The sequence below is a fragment of the Ovis canadensis genome, chromosome 22 (assembly GCF_042477335.2).
Source record: "Ovis canadensis isolate MfBH-ARS-UI-01 breed Bighorn chromosome 22, ARS-UI_OviCan_v2, whole genome shotgun sequence".
Lineage (NCBI taxonomy): Eukaryota > Metazoa > Chordata > Mammalia > Artiodactyla > Bovidae > Ovis > Ovis canadensis.
The window spans coordinates 43,211,164-43,230,746 of record NC_091266.1 but is presented as its reverse complement, the minus strand read 5'-3'; the positions used below and the strand labels follow the sequence as shown (position 1 = coordinate 43,230,746).

The 19,583-nt window shown below is 39.5% G+C and overlaps 1 protein-coding gene across 4 annotated transcripts in view; it reads left to right on the top strand.

The window, feature by feature from the left end:
• The first annotated feature begins 17,178 nt into the window (after positions 1-17,178).
• The window catches only part of SORCS1 (sortilin related VPS10 domain containing receptor 1), a 578,836-nt gene continuing 576,431 nt past the window's right edge, over positions 17,179-19,583 (top strand). For 2 of the 4 annotated variants that reach the window (XM_069568056.2, XM_069568058.1), the window contains exon 1: positions 17,427-18,180. In XM_069568056.2, the coding sequence (XP_069424157.1) occupies positions 17,623-18,180 (558 nt within the window). In that variant the 5' untranslated portion in view covers positions 17,427-17,622. Of the gene's footprint in view, positions 18,181-19,583 lie in introns of all 4 variants that reach the window. The other 2 variants (XM_069568054.1, XM_069568055.1) reach the window with 2 other exon arrangements.

Sequence of the window (19,583 nt, the reverse complement as noted above, 5' to 3'; positions counted from 1 at the left end):
GATGATGAAAAGCTACAAATATAGTTCACAGGTCATTGTATTTACAGTGTTCTCTTTTTTCTCATTATTCTCTTTCTCCCAATTAGCTTTTTGAAAATCAAGTGAAGGGCTGTAGCTGACAATGATGGGCAAGAATTTCTCTTATCTAGTTAATAAAAATGAATCCTCACCTAAAAATGTTATATTCTTGCTGGCAATGATTAAAATCCAGTGGTGTATTTAAAAGGTTCCAGTGGATACACAGAACAAGAGAGCACTATGATATCTTAGAGTACTGACTGTAGCCAAAGTATGAGAATACCGCCCCCCCCCATTGAAAACAAGTGTAAAACAGGCAATAACAAAAATTATTATTTTAGAAGTTCTTAGAAATAAACTGTGGATAGAGGGCAAAAGGCTATAACTCACCCAATGGGTTGAACTCCATATTTCCAGATTTTGTTTCTGAATCCATTTGCCAATTCATGCTTGGGGAATTTTCCCTAAAATAAGTCACACTGGGTCAAGGAGACAAACACTTGGGTTTAGGGTGGACCAAAAACAAAACAAAACAAAACAACACTGGGACATTAAAAGAAGATACTACACAGAAAGGATACACATAAAGTAAGTAAAAATAGTACACATGTTACCTCCTCTTGAGCAATTCATGATTTTCACATTGCAGGATAAAACTTCAGGAAAATCAGCAGAAAATCAGCTTAAACATTAAAAAGCTGAACTGTACAGTGATCCATTGGATCATCAAAAAAGCAAGAGAGTTCCAGAAAAACATCTGCTTTATTGACTATGCCAAAGCCTTTGACTGTGTGGATCACAACAAACTTTGGCAAATTCTTAATGGGATGGGAATACCAGAACACCTGACCTGCCTCATGAGAAATCTGTATGCAGGTCAAGAAGCAACAGTTAGAACCGGACATGAAACAATGGACTGGTTCCAAATTGGGAAAGGAGTATGTCAAGGCTATATATTGTCACCCTGCTTATTTAAATTATGTGCAGAGTACATCATGCAAAATGCCAAGCTGGATGAAGCACAAGCTGGAGTCAAGTTTGCCAGGAGAAATATCAATAACCTAAGATAAATGGATGACACCACGGTTATGGCAGAAAGCAAAGGCGAACTAAAGAGCCTTTTGATGAAAGTGAAAGAAGAGAGTGAAAAAGTTGACTTAAAGCTCAACATTCAAAAAACAAAGATCATGGCATCCAGCCCCATCACTTCATGGTAAGGGAAACAATGGAAATAGTGAGAAACTTTATTTTTGGGGGTTCCAAAATCACTGCAGATGGTGACTATAGCCATGAAATTAAAAGATGCTTGCTCCTTGTAAGAAAAGCTTTGACCAACCTAGACAGAATATTAAAAAGCAGAGACATTACTTTGCCAGCAAAAGTCTGTCTAGTCAAAGTTATGGTTTTTCCAAGAATCATGTATGGATGTGAGAGTTGGACTGTGAAGAAGGCTGAGGACCGAGGAAGTGATGCTTTTGAACTGCAGTGTTGGAGAAGACTCTTGAGAGTCCTTTGGACTGCAAGGAGATCCAACCAGTCCATTCTAAAGGAAATCAGTCCTGGGTGTTCTTTGGAAGGAATGATGCTGAGGCTGAAACTCTGGTACTTTGGCCACTTCTGTGAAGAGTTGACTCATTGGAAAAGACTCTGATGCTTGGAGGGATTGGGGGCAGGAGGAGAAGGGGACGACAGAAGATGAGATGGCTGGATGGCATCACTGACTCGATGGACTTGAGTTTAAGTGAACTCTCGGAGTTGGTGACTGACAGGAAGGCCTGGCATGCTGCAATTCATGGGGTCGCAAAGAGTTGGACACGACTGAGCGACTGAACTGAACTGAACTAATGACCAGATAAGCCCTCTTGTGGCTCAGAGGGTAAAGAGTCTGCCTGCAATGCAGAAAACCTGGGTTCTGTCTCTGGTTGGGATGATCCCCTGGAGAAGGAAATGACAACCCAGTCCAGTAATCTTGCCTGGAAAATCCCATGGAGGAGCCTGGCAGGTACAGTACTTGGAATTACAAAGAGTCAGACTGAGAGACTTCACTTTCTTTGTTTTCACTTTCAATGACCAGATATAAAATGATAAATGTAAATATTGTAGAACGCACTCCTCCAGTATGCTTGGAACATTTATCATTGATCATAAGATAGGCTAGTAAGCAATTTGTGACAAATTTTAAATGATTGAAACTACAGACAACATTTTTTTCTGATCACAATGGAAACAAACTAGAAATAAAAACAAATCAGTAACCCGAAAAACATGAATACTTCAACATCAAAATTGTTAAGAGCTTATTAATCAAAAAATTAAGATGAAAATTAGAAAATTTAAACTGTATGATAATGAATGGGTCATATCAAAATGTGGGATGCAGCAAAAGTATTAATTAGAGGGAGGATATTTTTTAAGAGTGTGTGTGTGTGTATGTGTGCACACATGTGAGTGTGAAAAAAACTGGAAAAATAATACACCTTTTGAACTGTGGTGTTGGAGAAGACTCTTGAGAGTCTCTTGGACTGCAAGGAGGTCCAACCAGTCCATTCTAAACGAGATCAGAATGGGTGTTCATTGGAAGGACTGATGTTGAAGATGAAACTCCAATGCTTTGGCCACCTGATGCCAAAAGCTGACTCATTGGAAAGGACGCTGATGCTGGGAAAGATTGAGGGCAGGAGGAGAAGGGGATGACAGAGGATTGAGAAGGTTGGATGGCATCACTGACTCAATGGACATGGGTTTGGGTGGACTGCGGGAGTTGGTGATGAACAGGGAGGCATGGAGTGCTGCAGTTCATGGGATCGCAAAGAGTCGGTCACGACTGAGCAACTTAACTGAACTGAACTACACCAAAAGAAGAGAAATATGATAAGAAATTAAGCCTGAGGTAAGAAAGGAAAGAAATTATTAAAGTAGAAATAAAGTAAAATATACAAAATTGGTATAGTAAAATGTTGTTTTTAAAAATTCACAAAATTGATATGCTTCTGGTAAGATGGATCAATACAAATGAAAGAGAACAAAAATTGCCAATTATAAAATCAAAAGAGTATATTAATATAAATCTAATAGATAAAACAATGAGTAGTATGATTGGATAATAAAAACAAATTTATGTTGATAGCTTTAAAATTCAGATTCAGTGTATAAATTATTTGAAAATCACAATGTATCAAAATTAATGCAAAATAAATTTTATATATGGTATGTATTTTAGAAATTGTATATGTAAATAAAATTTTCCCATGGAGTAAACTCCAGGCCCAGATTACTTCAATGGTTATTTCCCCTAAACAAATAAGGAAAAAAATGAAACTAATCTCATTCACATTCATCTAGAATGTAGAGAAAGTGGGAATAGATATCAACTTATTTTATGAAGCCAACATAATCTTAATTCCAAAATCTGGTATGAACAGTACACAAAAGAAAAATTAAGGAATGAGATATCTCATAAATATAATTTTTTAAACTCCTAAACAAAATGTAAACAGATCAGAATCACCAATAAAATAAAATGATAAATTATGTTAAAGTGGAGATGGTTCTAGGAATGCCAGATTAGTTAAACATTCTATAATAAATTTACAGCATCGAAACAAAGGAGGAAAATATATAACCATTTCAAAAGATGCATAAAAATCATGTTAGAAAATTTAAAGCCCATTCATAGTTTTTGAAAAGTCAGCCAACTGAGAATAAAACAAGTTTATTTAACATGATAATGTCACTTAGAGAACAATCCCCAGTAAACAACATTCTTCCTAGTGATTTCCAAGCCCACTGCCACCATTTCTATCCATCATTGTATACATAAATTAATAAGCACATGATAGAAATATTTGAGGGAAAGAAGTAAATTTTGCTTTGTGTATGATATCATTAGGCACATAGAAATTAAAAAATAATCTAAAAATTATTAGAATCAATAAGTAAAATTAACAAGGTCATTAAACACAAAATTAATGTAAATTAATTCTGTTTCAATATAATAGACATAATTAGTTGAAAATTAAGACAGATAATATTTGCAATGCCACCAAATAGCTCCAATATTGGGAATAAATTTATTAAAAGATGTACAGGATTTCTACACTAAAAACTAATAAATATTGCTGAGAAGACTGGAAGAATATCTAGGTAAATAAAAAGAAAGAATATATTTATGGACTGGAAGGCAGTATTTTTAAGATGTTAATTTCTGCTTAATTAATCTATAGACACATTGTAGTCCCACTAAAATGTCTAGCATTTTTTTAAGTGACAAGGTAATTCTCAAACAATCTGGAAGGACTAAGTAGAGGGGTTCACACCCAATATCAAGATTTATCATAAAAAGTTATAGTAATTAAGAAATATATTTTATTAGCACAGTTTTACAAACTGATCAATTAAGCTGATGAGAAAATTCAGAAACACAAATACACACATATAGTGGGTAGCCTATCCCTTCTCCAGGGGATCTTCCTGACCCAGAAATCGAACTGGTGTTTCCTGCATTGAAGGCAGATTCTTTACCAACTGAGCTATCATGGAAGCCCCAGTTAAGAAATGTTTTTTATTAGCACAGTTTTACAAACTGATCAATTAAGCAGAAGAGAAAGTTCAGAAACACAAATGCACAAATATAGTCATCTGGATGTACAATAAGTATGTCACAACAGAAAAGTGGGGAAAGGATGGCCTTTTTAACTAATGGTCATGGGTTAATTGGTATCCATATAAAACAACATTAACTTTCAGCTTTACTTCATACCATACATACAAAAGTAATCACATATGGATTATAGAAATAAATATGATAAGTGAACAATATAACTTATAGAGAAAATAGAATACATTCATGAATGTGGGGTAAGAAAACATTTCTTATGCAGAAAATAATAAGCATTAGCCATACAAAAAGTTTTGAATTGATAAACTGAATTCCATAAATATTAAGCACTTCTATTCATCAAAAATTGACATTAAAAATCCAAAATTTGGAACATTATTTGTGAAATTACTGCTCTTATCTATTAAAATATGTGTGGAAAAGGATTTGTGTTTAGATTGTGTGCTAAGTCTCTTCAATCATGTCTGACTCTTTGCGACACAATGGACTGTAGATCACTGGACTCCTCTGTCCGTAAACTTCTCTAGGCAAGAATACTGGAGCAGGTAACCATTCTCTTCTCCAGGGGATCTTTCCAAATCAAGAATCGAACCCAGATCTCCCACATTGCAACCAGATTCTTTACCATCTGAGCCATCAGAAAAAAATGCCTACAAGTCAATAGGAAAAAGATTGACCATCCAATAATTTTTAAAACTAACCAAAAGCCTGGAAAAAGTGCTTCAGAAAACAGAGTATTCAAAGGCCAGTAAATACTTTAAAAAGTACTCAGCATCATTATTCTTTAGGAAAATGAAAATTAAATGACTATGTGATACAGCTACACTTACCTGAATGGACAAAAAAAAAAAAAAAAGTGTTGGTGAAGTTGTGAAATAACTGAAAGTTTCATACATTGCTATTCGGAACAAACACTTTGAAAAACTGGCACCATACAGAAAAGTAAGCATACACCTTAGAACTCATTGATTCCCAACCACAAAATATATCCTAGAGCATATTTAGTTTATGTCTACTAAACGACATGCACAAAGATGCTTATGGCACTGTAATCCTAATAGCCAAAAGTAGACACTACTTAAATGTCTATCAACAGTGTAAGGAATAAATAAAGAGTTACAGTTCATGCTATGGAATACTGCACAGGAATAAAAAGGACCAATTTCTAGTACACACTATATGGGTAAAAAAAAAAAAAAAACTCGCAAATATAATATTGAATGGTAATAGCCAAACACAAGATATATACTGATTGATTTTGTTAAATACACTCAAAAAGAGCACAATTAATCTATAGTTATAGAAGTCAAAATAGGCATTCTTTGTCGAGTCTATATGCTTCGGTGTTGTTGACTGCCAGGGAGTGTGTGTATGTGAGTGCATGTGTGTATAAATATAAAATGACTGAAAATTTTAGTTAATACTTCGATATTCTTATGGATACAGGTTAAATTTCAAAGCAATTTAAAAATTGTTTAAATGCTAAAAGCATTGTCATTGTTATTGAGCAGAGTTCTTTACAAACTGCAGCTAAGAGCAATATGTTAGAAAAATATTTTTTTCAGTCCACGTTCTGTTTTAATTTACTTTATTCACTAATTCAACTTTTGTCTTTGGTGTCAATATAGCATTATGTGATACCGGTAGTGGACATCTGTGATTCATTCCAGTGATGATTAACTGATGATATTAAGAAATTCTACCAAAGAAATGAGAATCAGCTTTGTCATTTATTCATTCAACAAACATTTACCGAATGTCTTCTGTTTCTGCACTGCTTTAGATGCTAAGGCAAAGAGATAAATATACAAGACATAAAGGACCCATAACATAGAGGAGATTGTAGTCTAATGGAGGAGATAAATGAGTAAGACAGATGATCAAAATAATGAAAATACAATGTCAGAACAGATACCAGGTGCCAAGAGCACATAGAAAAGAAACAGTGGTTACATGCTTAGCACTAAAATAATAGTACTGAAATATATAAGATAATTTCCATAATAAGAACCCTTAAAAAGCTATGGATAAATTTCAAACATTCCCTAATGAGCAAGATCTAGGGTGTGATGACATAGGATATGCAGATAGCAATCAAGAATTACATTACAAAGGATGGTTTGTAAGCACCATGAGGTTATCAATTCAGTTCAGTCACTCAGTCGTGTCCGACTCTTTGCAACTCCATAAATCGCAGCACACCAGGCCTCCCTGTCCATCACCAACTCACAGAGTTCACTCAGACTCATGTCCATCGAGTCAGTGATGCCATCCAGCCATCTCATCCTCTGTCGTCCCCTTCTCCTCCTGCCCTCAATCCCTCCCAACATCAAAGACTTTTCCAATGAGTCAACTCCTCACATGAGGTGGCCAAAGTACTGAGTTTCAGCTTTAGCATCATTCCTACCAAAGATATCCCAGGGCTGATCTCCTTCAGAATGGACTGGTTGGGATCTTCTTGCAGTCCAAGGGACTCTCAGGAGTCTTCTCCAACACCACAGTTCAAAAGCATCAATTCTTTGGCGCTCAGCCTTCTTCACAGTCCAACTCTCACATCCATACATGACTACTGTAAAAACCATAGCCTTGACTAGATGGACCTTAGTCGGCAAAGTAATGTCTCTGCTTTTGAATATACTATGTAGGTTGGTCATAACTTTTCTTCCAAAGAGTAAGCGTCTTTTAATTTCATGGCTGCAGTCACCATCTGCAGTGATTTTGGAGCCCCAGAAAATAAAGTCTGACACTGTTTCCACTGTTTCCTCATCTATTTCCTATGAAGTGATGGGACCGGATGCCATGATCTTTGTTTTCTGAATGTTGAGCTTTAGGCCAACTTTTTCACTCTCCTCTTTCACTTTCATCAAGAGGCTTTTTAGTTCCTCTTCACTTTCTCCCATAAGGGTGGTATCATCTGCATATCTGAGGTTATTGATATTTCTCCTGGCAATCTTGATTCCAGCTTGTGTTTCTTCCAGTCCAGCGTTTCTCCTGATGTACTCTGCATATAACTTAAATAAGCAGGGTGACAATATACAGCCTTGACATACTCCTTTTCCTATTTGGAACCAGTCTGTTGTTCCATGTCCAGTTCTAACTGTTGCTTCCTGACCTGCATACAGATTTCTCAAGAGGCAGGTCAGGTGGTCTGGTATTCCCATCTCTTTCAGAATTTTCCACAGTTTATTGTGATCCACACAGTCAAAGGCTTTGGCATAGTCAATAAAGCAGAAATAGATGTTTTTCTGGAACTCTCTTGCTCTTTCCATGATCCAGCGGATGTTGGCAATTTGATCTCTTGTTCCTCTGCCTTTTCTAAAACCATCCATTCAGGAAACCAAAATTTAGAAATATTAGGAAATTGGTCTAGAAGATGGGGAATGGAATAAACAATTTTGATGTAGAGCATTTGCAGAAATCCAGCATTTGGCTAGCAGACATAAAACAGCTTAACAATGAACTGAATGCCTTCTTATTAATAGGTAGGGACTCATTAGACCTCCAGGACCTAGTCAGCTGCATTAGAACCATAGCTGACTAGAAAATGGACACACCTCAGCCCACAACGTGACTCAAACAATCATACCTGGTGATACTGAGGTGGTTAAACATAGCTGAGCATTTCCTAATTGTTTGTTTTTTAATGGCAAACTCTCCTGATTCTGCATCTGGGCATTTATCTAAGCTTGTTCATGACTTCAGACTTTGTAATAGCTCTATGATAAGTGGCATGTATTTATCCCATGATATATTAAATAAGGGATTCCTTTGACCTTTTCTAAAGTTAATTTTCATGTTGCAAAGACTAAGTCAAGTCCATGGTCAAAAGTTCAGTCTGCCCCCCAGTTTACTGCTGACCTCCTGGAAGCTTGTAAAGCTCAGGTGCAGATTCCTTGTACCACGATTCACATGGATGATTGGTTTGGCGTGAACCAAGAAGGCAGTAGTTTATTCCATCCATTCAATTTGCCTCCAAAGCAAAACTTCTGAGTTTCAGTCTGCTATCTGCTTCTCTTGTCATATATTATAGAGTACGATGGTCTTTAATTTTTGTTTTATATACAGCAGGAAATAAATTCATTTTTATTTAATTGAGTGGATTTTAACTTCTTGTCTGCCACCTAGGGAACAGTCCCAAATGAAAATTGGTATTAACAATGTGAAATACCTTTAACAACAACTAACAGGAATTGAGCATAGAACAGCTTTACACAAGGGAAGTGATATAGTTCCATTTTGCAGATTAGGCAACAGAGCTTCAGAAACTCAGATGATATTATACTGCTACAGAGTGGCCTCCATGGGATTTAAAACTGGAATCTTGACTTCAAAGTATAGGATTTTAATACATACTCTGTGCGGTCTCCAAGCACCAGAGACAGATAGACACAATAACTTCCAGCTTTGGCCACTTCTCTTGCCTGCCTTGTCAGTGTACTTCTGCACTGCTCGCAGAGATTAACTTACTGTCAGGATATTGGGACTCGTGAAGGCTGGAGCATGTCTGTGCTTTGTCCAGATGGAACAGAGAAATGGGAAGCAGCACACAGTAGTCAGTGCCTGCCCAGCTGTGCTGCTTATTCTTTGCCTTGTTTCCTCCTCCTCTTTGCATGCTCTTCTTGTGCTCTGAGAGAAATTTCCCAAAGATCTTATTTTCCATGGCTACTGTACATTTTATACAGTTGTATTCTGCTGGAATATTCTGCCCTAGAAATCTACTTATTTTGGCTTCAGAGTTAACTCCATTCATCTTTGGATCAGTTCTTTGGAAGAAAGACAAAAATAACAAGACTTCTTGTGATATGGGAAGTTTGGGGTTATCATCTCAGTGGCCCTGAAAGAATTCGAAGGGAAGCTTTCCATTTTTCTTGTCTTCTCTTCTCTAGTTAGCACTCCCAAAGAAACAGAAGTGAAGTCTAGCTCCCACTGAGTTCATTGCTTCCTATTTGTACCTTCAAGGAGACTGGAATAGAAAAAGGATTACAAAGTTGGTTTTGTGATTTACTCTGTCAAAGTCTTTTAATGTTGGAGAAACAGGTGAGAGGGCAGAAGAGAGACAGAATGGTAGAAGTTACAATTTCTAGATCATTTTAAGACTATAATGGATTTTTAAAAAAGACGTTCTAAGAATTTGTGATAAAGGTATCTGGCACATACGCTCAGTCGTGTCTGACTCTTTGCAACCTCACTGACTGTAGTCCCCCAGGTTTCTCTGTTCATGGGATTCTCCAGGCAAGAATACTGGAGTGGATTGCCATTCCCTTCTCCAGAGGATCTTCCTGACCCAGGAATTGAACTCAGGTCTTCTGCACTGCAGTTAGATTCTTTACCATTTGAGCTACACGGAAGACCTTGCTCAAGGTTCAGTTCAGTAGCCCAGTCACGTCCGACTCTTTGCCACCCTATGGCATGCAGCACGCCAGGCTTCCACATCAACTCCCAGAGCTTACTCAAGCTCATGTCCATCAAGTCGGTGATACCATTCAACCATCTCATCCTCTGTTGTCCGCTTATCAACCCACCTTCAATCTTTCCCAGCATCAGGGTCTTTTCCAATGAATCAGTTCTTTGTATCAGGTGGCCAAAATATTGGAGTTTCAGCTTCAGCATCAGTCCTTCCAATGAATATTCAGGACTAATTTCCTTTAGGATGGACTGGTTGGATCTCCTTGCAGTCCAAAGGACTCTCAAAAGTCTTCTCCAGCACCACAGTCCAAAAGCACCAATTCTTTGGCAGTCAGCTTTCTTTATAGTCCAACTCTCACATCCATAATGATTAGTGGAAAAACCATAGCTTGAACTAGATGGACCTTTGTTGGCAAAGAAATGTCCATGCTCTCTAAGTTGGTCATAACTTTTCTTTCAAGGAGCAAGCATCTTTTAATTTCATGGCTGCAGTTATCATCTGCAGTGATTTTGGAGCCCCCAAAATAAAGTCTCTCTCTGTTTCCGTTGTTTCCCCATATTTGCCATGAAGTTATGGGACTGAATGCCATGATCTTAGTTTTCTAAATGTTGAGTTTTAAGTTAACTTTTTCACTCTCCTCTTTCACTTTCATCAAGAGTCTCTTTAGTTCTTCTTCACTTTCTGCCATAAGGATGGTGTCATCTCTTTATCTTAGGTTACTGATATTTCTCCCAGCAATCTTGATTCCAACTTGTGCTTCATCCAGCCCAGCATTTCATATGATGTACTCTGCATACAAGTTAAATAAGCAGAGTGACAATACAGCCTTGTCATACTCCTTGACATACTCCTTTCCTGATTTGGAACCAGTGTGTTGTTCCATGTCCAGTTATGTTGCTTCTTGTCCTACATACAGATGTCTCATGAGGCAGGTCAGGTGGTCTGGTATACCCATCTCTTTCAGAATTTTCCACAGTTTATTGTGATCTACACAGTCAAAGGCTTTGGTATAGTCAATAAAGAAGAAGTAGATGTTTTTATGGAACTCTCTTGCTTTTTTGATGATCCAGCAGATGTTGGCAATTTGAACTCTGGTTCCTCTACCTTTTCTAAATCCAGCTTGAACATCTTGAAATTCTTGGTTCATGTACTATTGAAGCCTGGCTTGGAGAATTTCAAGCATTACTTTGCTAGCGTGTGAGATGAGTGCAATTGTGTGGTAGTTTGAGCATTCTTTGGCATTGCCTTTCTTTGGGATTGGAATGAAAACTGACCTTTTCCAGTCCTGTGGCCACAGCTGAGTTTTCCAAATTTGCTGGCATATTGAGGGCAGCACTTTCACAGCATAATCTTTTAGGATATGAAATAGCTTAACTGGAATTCCATCACCTCTAGCTTTGTTCAGAGTGATGCTTCCTAAGGCCTACTTAACTTCACATTCTAGGATGTCTGGCTCTAGGTGACTGATCACACAGTCACCTGGGTCATGAAGATCCTTCTGTGTATTGTTGCCACCTCTTTTTAGTATCTTCTGCTTCTATCAGGTGCATAACATTTCTGTCCTTTATCGACCCATCTTTGCATGAAATGTTCCCTTGGTATCTCTAATTTTCTTGGAGAGGTCTCTAATCTTTTCCATTCTGTTATTTTCCTCTATTTTTTTTGCATTGATCACTGAGGAAGGTTTTCTTATCTCTCCTTGCTGTTCTTTGGAACTCTGCATTCAAATGGATATCTTTCCTTTTCTCAGTATATCTCTCTAAACAAACTTACTTTGTCATAGTCCATAGTCCACTTTCCACATTTTCTTTATTTCACATTTAGTAAAGACTATTCAAATGGAAAAAATGTCTATGCATATGTGAGTTCCCACAATGACAGTGATATTTTTTTCATGCATTTCTTTTCTTCTTTAACTACACAAGCTGTTTTTTGAAACCTGAAATGATTGTGTAAGAAATGTGCATAATTGCTAAACAAAACAATGTATAATTTTAATTCATGTATATATATATACAAATTGGGGGAGGTTTTGGACTAAATCAAGGGAAAAAGGATAAAAAATTTTAGTTCTATTTTTTTTTTTCTCTAACTCTATGACCTTGGATAGATTTCTTTATATTCTGTAAGATGCAGGCAAAAACTGCCCCCTACCTATCTTTTGGAGCTGCTGCAAGATTTATTAAACTAGGAGAAAAAAAAAAGAAGAACTATTTAGAGGTCTGATAAGTGTTATATAAATACAAGGCAGTATTGTTATCTCCAAGAGGTGTAAGAATTTGAATTAAATTTCACAGCACCCTTATGAGTCAAGTAGATAATCTTAGACCTATTTTTACAGATAAGAGGGCTTAAACTCTTCTGTTACAGCCACTAGATTGGGTATAGGAGAAGAAATACAATTACTGAATTCAGAGCTATAGTACTTGTTGTTACCTGAATATATTTTAAAGGGCAGTTATAAAAAACATCCCATCATCCCCTTGGCAAGCAATGAGGATAGTCTGCATATTATCCTCCCATTTTCTTTCTGTGGTTCTTACATGAAATTGATCTGAAATGTAAGACACCTTGTGTCAATGGTATCCAAGGGGAGCCAAGTATTTTGAGAGCTATTAAAAGACATTGTTCTAATGATGAGGCATATAATGTGATTTAGTGCAGCCAAAGCCAAGGTATCCATCAGACACAGAGAGACCTAGGAAAAGGGAAAAAGAGAAACCAATGTGACAGTTACTGACGTCAGTGAAGTAGCTTCTGTTACAGTGAATATACCACTGCATTCATATAAGGTGTATGTGGTTGTGACTATGTGGTGCATAACACTGCCCCTACCCCTTAACCAAATAAAAGATGATATAATTTGGAGAACACACATTCTCCTTTCAGCCTAAATAAACTCACTCACTTGTTTCCAAAACTAATTGTTCAACATTACTAAAAAATTATTCAAAGTGCTAATTAGAGTGCCTGACAAATAGTAAATTGCCACTAGGGAAGCCCCGATAATTGTTCCTTGTTATTATTTGGATTTGGAGTAAGAACAAAATGCATGAAATAATATCACTGTCATTGTGTAAACTCATATATCCATATATGTATTCCCATTTAAATAGTCATACTAAATGTGAAATAAAGAAAACCTGGAATGTGGACTGTTGACTGTGACTAAGTAAGTTTATTTAGAGAGATATACTGAGAAAAGGAAAGATAAACCCATCTGAATGCAGAGTTCCAAAGAATAGCAAGGAGAGATAAGAAAGTCTTTCTCAGTGATCAATGCAAAGAAACAGAGGAAAATAATAGAATGGGAAAGACTAGAGATCTCTTCAAGAAAATTAGAGTCAAGAACACATTAGGAATAAGAGGCCTGGGTTGAAGCCTTGCCATGCATGAAATTGTCATGTGACTGCATTTAGTTATTTAACATAACCCTTAAAGTGGGAACAATGATAGTACTCACTCAGACAAATTTTGGAGAAAACCAAATGGGAAAGTACATGTGAAATCCTTAACATGGTCTCCAGCACATGGATGCACTGATCCACAGAATGTCAACTCTTAGTCTTTGTGAAACTAAGGCAGTTATATTAGTTGCTGCTTTGCTAGCCAGTTATTTACTGCACACTTCCATGAGCCAGGCACCAAAGGAGGCTTTGGGAAAAGAAAGAATAGGGGAGACATGGCCCATATCCACCTGTAGCTTTTGGCAGAAGTATTAACAAAGAAACACTCAAGTAAAATAACTGAAGCCTACAACATGCTAAGAAGGAACTAAGAATGTATTGATGCAGAAAATGTGGAAGGGATTTCTTCTTAGTTTAGGGAGTCAAGGAAAGTCTAAGGAAGTACATGTAGAGTGAAGTTTTCAAAGAAGTCAGCCATGTGAATGAGGGTAATGGTGGATATTACTCTCAGTAGGTGGAACAGCATTTGTAAAGGTCATGAGTTGAAAAAAAAAAAAAAGAACACTTTGGCACATGGGAGGAAGGAATTTCCAGAATGGCTTAATCATATGGAGAAAGAGTGCTGTCTAATATGACTGAGGAATGGGCAGAACCCAGCTCATGCTAGCCACATGGACCATGACGAGGAGTGTAGGTAGTCTGTTTGAAAAAGTAAGTCACTGAAAGGTTTTACGTACTGGCAAAACATTTTTTTATACTTTTGAAAGACCACCTTTGCTGCTTTGTAGGGCAAGGCATCTAAATTTTTTGATCATGCACACCAATCAGCATGTGACTCCAAACTGTTTATGTTCATATTCTCTCCTTCAATAGATAGATAAATAGAGATAGGAATACATAAATAACATAAATATTTATGTGAATCAATAATTAAATTTAACTAGTCTACTCCCTGCACACAAATGAATCACCTTGTGGTGCCATGTTAGTACTTCTACCCCACTTCGGAGATGACTGTTGTAGAGAAAAGATGGAGCAAAGAAGTCTTCGAGTAGGGAGACTAACATGGAGACTATTGGACGAGACCAGGGTAGTCACCAATGATGGTAACTTACACTAGGTGATGGCATATTTTTCATATGCATAATGAAAAAGACCCCTAAGTGGAATTACAGCTCTATACTCTCTACTGGCCTTTGATATCAACTATTTTCCTAATAAAAGACCCATTCTTAGTGCATCATATTAATAAAACCTGTTGGGTTGTTGGGTTGCAAACACTTTGAAGTAGACTAGCCCACTTTCCTCCATGAGTCGCCTATTTCCTGAGTCCTCTAGAAAAGCACGATAGTTTAGGGAGTTACTGGTACTTTCCCTTTCTGCTTGTTGACAAAAGTCCCAGATGATCAGAGCCATAAGAAAATGAATTTATTAAAAAAATAGTTAAAGTCAGTTTCTTCTACATCTGTGTAAACTTTTTCACAAATGGATGATTAAAATCAGGCATTAAAAAATACCCGTCTCTATAAATTCTCAGCAAATGAATTAAAATGCTCTCACATTAAAGGGATTATTGTAGAAGGTGTCTCCAAAAATGAGCGTTGTAAACTCCCTGAGGACAAAATGTCAGCACTACTTGACAGGAAGAACTTCCTTTTGAAACCAAAACAATCTAAATTTTGGTAGGGTAATAATCAGACTAAAACCAGAAAATGTGACTCCACTAATTTATTTTGCTTTTTCCAGTCCTATATTTGGATGGGAGTTCATTTGGGTTCTGAGGCTTTAATCTGGTTTTTCTCTTTTGGAGGAATTTTCACAGATTGGAAAGGAGATTAGCAGGGCATAGAAAGAAGGTATTAAGCCAAGGATCCTGAAAAACTTTGAAAACCTTCCTGAGGAGAGGAAAACAACTGCTCCGGGTTTTGAAAAACAACACTTGCAATTTAAGAGGTAGGAGAACCTGTGGCTCACTTCTCCTCCATCTAGAAGACTCAATCCACCAGTAGTCCCTTTTTAGGAGGATTCATGTTTGGGTAGTAGTGGTCCTTTTGGAAGAACAGCCTGTGTCTCCTGTAATGGCAAATAGAACATTCTTTTGTTCTTTTAAGTATGCGATTTTAATGGCTGAGGAAACTGTGCTTTTTGCATTGGCACATTTCTTGGATTGATCATGAGAACAATCACTTGAACTGTTTTGTAGCACACCTCTCTGGCTTGGAAGAAGAGAAATTCTGCTTGGACAGAATTAAAGAGTAGTATTAATTGAAGAATAATGATCATTCCGTTACTTTCAAATTTGGTTTCCCCATCACAAACCCGGGATTCAGATTTTTCAGTGAGGTTACCTTTGCAAAAATGAAAATGAACAAACATATAATGAGAAATTGGAAATTGTACTGTTTTGTTGTGGGATTCATTTATTCAATCAGTAAATACTCATGGAATAATTTAACAGCTACCATGTGATAAGAAAGTATTATCGGGCTCATGAAGACTACAAAGGAAGACATGAGAAGGCATTTCAACCCTTAGAAGCAACTTTCTGTTTGAAAATGGCCTGGATTTTTGAGAAATTCTTTGTAATTTTCAAAGCCCATTCACCTACTATAAATCTTCATGTGAACTTTTGAATAGTAGCAGGGGAGCTAGGCCGGGCAGACCATATAATCATACAATTATGGAATTTTAGGAGTGAAAGGATTTTTAAAGGTCATCTAATGCAACAACTTTGTTTTAAACCTGGGAAGCTGAGAGACTACTGCTTGTTTGAGATTCCACAGCAAGCTAATGGCAGAACATCCAGCATCCACATGAAGTTTGCCATTAGGAATCTAAAGGCCTGTGTTAATAGCTCTGGGTTAGGCACTAATGCCACAGGAAAAATGGAGCACCATGCTTCCTTTCCTGTATGCATTTGCACACAGAACTGTATATAACAGACTTACAGTAAATGTGCTCAGTCATGTCTGTCTCTTCGTGACCACATGGACTGTAGCCAGGCTCCTCTGTCTATGGGATTTTCCAGGCAGGAATACTGGAGTCGGTTGCCACTCCCTTCTCCAGGGGATCTTCCCCACCTAAGAATCTAACCTGTGTCTGCTGCATTGGCAGGAAGATTCTTTACCACTGAGCCACCTGGGAAATCTATCTTACAATAAGTATTTATTGAATTAATGACTGACAGATTTCCTACCATATAGGACAGTGTCAAGTACTAAGGATAAAAGGCAACACCGAACTGGATACTTCTTCCAAGTTGCTCACAACATAGTCTTCCTGTCCTCAATGAGTGTGCAGTCTTTTAAGGAAACCCAAGGTATAGTCCACAAAATACAGTAAGATTGGGTTTAAATACATTGAGTACTTTAGGAGGTCAAGGAAGGAATCTAAGAGTGATAATTGATGAAAAAAAATCCCTCAGACTACACACACACACACACACACACATCACATACCCGCGATATTTTAATTACATCATTCTCTGCTGATGCTGGGACACACACTGTTCCCAAGGTAAGGTCAAGATGCCAACTCGCTGAGACTAAGAGGAGAAGCCAACTCATCCTTATTCTCCAAACTGAAAATGACCAGAGAGGGGGGTTTAAAAAAGAAAGAAACAGCCACAGAGACTGATAGAAACAATAAAACAGGAATAGGAAATCCCCAACACAGTGACCACTCCGCTGGCCACCCCCACGGGAGGGGCACTCGGGCTCAGCGCAGAGCCAGGCGGCTGCTGGCGCGCAGAGCGCGCGGAGGCGAGGAGCGGGCGGCGGCGGCGCGGGCGAGCCCAAGGGGAGGGTCGGTGGCTCATCCAGTCCCCGCAGCCACCCGCGCGCAGCGCAGCTCGGGAGCGGGACGCGGCGCTCGGAGCCCCGGCAGCGCCCACCCTTCCTCCCGCGTCGCGCGCCAGCCCCCGCTCCGCCCGCGACTTCAGTTCGGCTCCACCCCCGCGTGGCGGCGGCTCGCTCTGTCCGAATCTGTGCTCGGCACCAACCCAGCCCGGGCAAGCGGCCGCCACCTGCCTCGCGCCGCCACGGCCCGCCCCCACCGCGGCCCAACTTGGATGGAGTTGGGGTCCTGAGCGCCTGCCCCTCGCAGCCGGCCAGCTGAGAGCCCTGCACGGCCGCCTCTGGTCCGGGACCCCTTCGCTCCTCTCCGCTCCCGCGATGGGAAAAGTTGGCGTCGGCGGCGTCTCCCCAGCCGGGCTGAGCGCGCTCCTCGCGGGCGCGGGGCTCTTGGTCCTCTGCGCCCCTGGCTCCAGCGGCGGCGGCTCCTGTTGTCCCCCGCGGCTTCCCCGCGCGGCTCCACGCTGGGCTCTGACCCCAGCGGGGCTTCCTCACCAGGGACCGCGAGGCAGAGCTCCTGCTACGCCCCTGCCCCAACTCGGACGCCCCCTGTTCGCAGTGGCCCCCGGAGACAGAGCGCTGTCCCTGGAGCGGGCGCCGGGCGCTGGGGCGTCGGTAGCGGTTGCTCCACGCTCTGGCCGGAAGAGACGGAGTGGAGAGGATCGAGAGAAGGCTGAGCGAGGAGAGGGGACAAGTAGAAGCCCTCGGGGAGTGCCAAGGGACAGAGGGCAGCATGAGCCTGGGACTTTGGAGCGGGACCCGGACAAAGCCACTCGCTTCCGGCTGGAGGAGCTGAAACTGACCAGCACCACCTTCGCGCTGACGGGCGACTCAGCACACAACCAAGCCATGGTCCACTGGTCTGGCCACAACAGCAGCGTGAGTAAAATGGGACTGAGGGCAAAGGGGTGAAAGATGGAAAGGGTTAAAGTCAACTGTGTGATCTCATGGAGAATTTGGGGAAATGGGGTTTGGGGACTTGAAAGATGCTGCAAATTAGTCTTCCCTGCCCTTCTCCCCAAGGAGTTAAATGCCACCAACTAGGTGATTACCTCCCACCCCTTTCCCAGCAACACCGGAGCCCTCTCCAAACCTCTAACAAAGCTTCTTACAGGGCAGGCAGGTCTCTCTTTCCTGTTTCTTTGGTCTCATTGGAGTAGGATGGAGCCAAGACCAGACAAACAGAGGGGGTTAAAGTATTCTGAATGCAGAAATGAAAGGGTTAAACTTCCAGGCAGCCTCCTGTTCCCTCAAGTGACTTTCCTTTTACTTGCTAGACTTAAGGTTGAGAGCAAGTAAGATTTTTTTTTTTTTTGAAGTCTTTATTTGTTGCCTTTTAATTTTATTTTTGTGTAGAGCTCCTAACCCCTTCTTGCTAGCACGGAAGAGAAATTCAGTGGATAATGAGCTGCCCTTAATGCATTCTGTTTCTGGGGACCAAGTGGATGCAAGTTTCAGGATGGGAACTCTCCAGCATCTTCTAACAGCATCAGCCAGTGTGTTTGGAGAGCTGGGGCTTTCCAGCCTGTGAATGAGTGGTTGTTCTCCGACTTGATCGGTCCCAGGAAGATCAGATATATCTCTGTGACAACAACTCCCTGTTCTCCTCCATTGCCTGACCTCCTGTAGTGAAGAGCTTGAATAAAGACTTCACTCTTGCTTTATTAAAGGAGAGGGATTGCTGGATTTACAGGAGGCTGATGCTTGGGAGAGGACTGTGGTTGCAAGTCCATGAGCTGTGGCCAAGTCAGGGAAGGTCTTAGATTTTCGGAAAAACCTGAGTGTCTGGAATCTGAGGGAGCTATTCCAACTTAAACTGCACCTAGAAACTTCAAGGAGCTGCAATAGTTAAGAAAGAGCTTTGGTGGCAATAACTGTAGGTGATTTAAAAGTATGGAAACTTCTCCATGTTGCTGTTAAGCAGACAAGAACATAGAAACCAAGGACGGTAAAATGAAAAATAAAAATCAAAGTTTCAGCTTCTATCGGATTACGGAGATTGTCGTATTTGTACTATGCACAAGCTGCGCATCCTGGTACATTTCAAAATGTTTTCAGTTGTGATGTAATTGCCAGAAACCTTCCCAGGGAAGTGCCACTTTAGTAAATTGTGTTCATTGTCAGCTTTTTTAATGTGAGTTGTGAACATTTAAAAATAAGAGCCTATCATTATGGATTCCTTGGGTACATAGACATAAATTGTATTAAATCAAACTGTGATAAATAATATTTTGTATCATATCTCTGAGAATATCAGCATGGCTTTCCCTACAGTTTAGCCT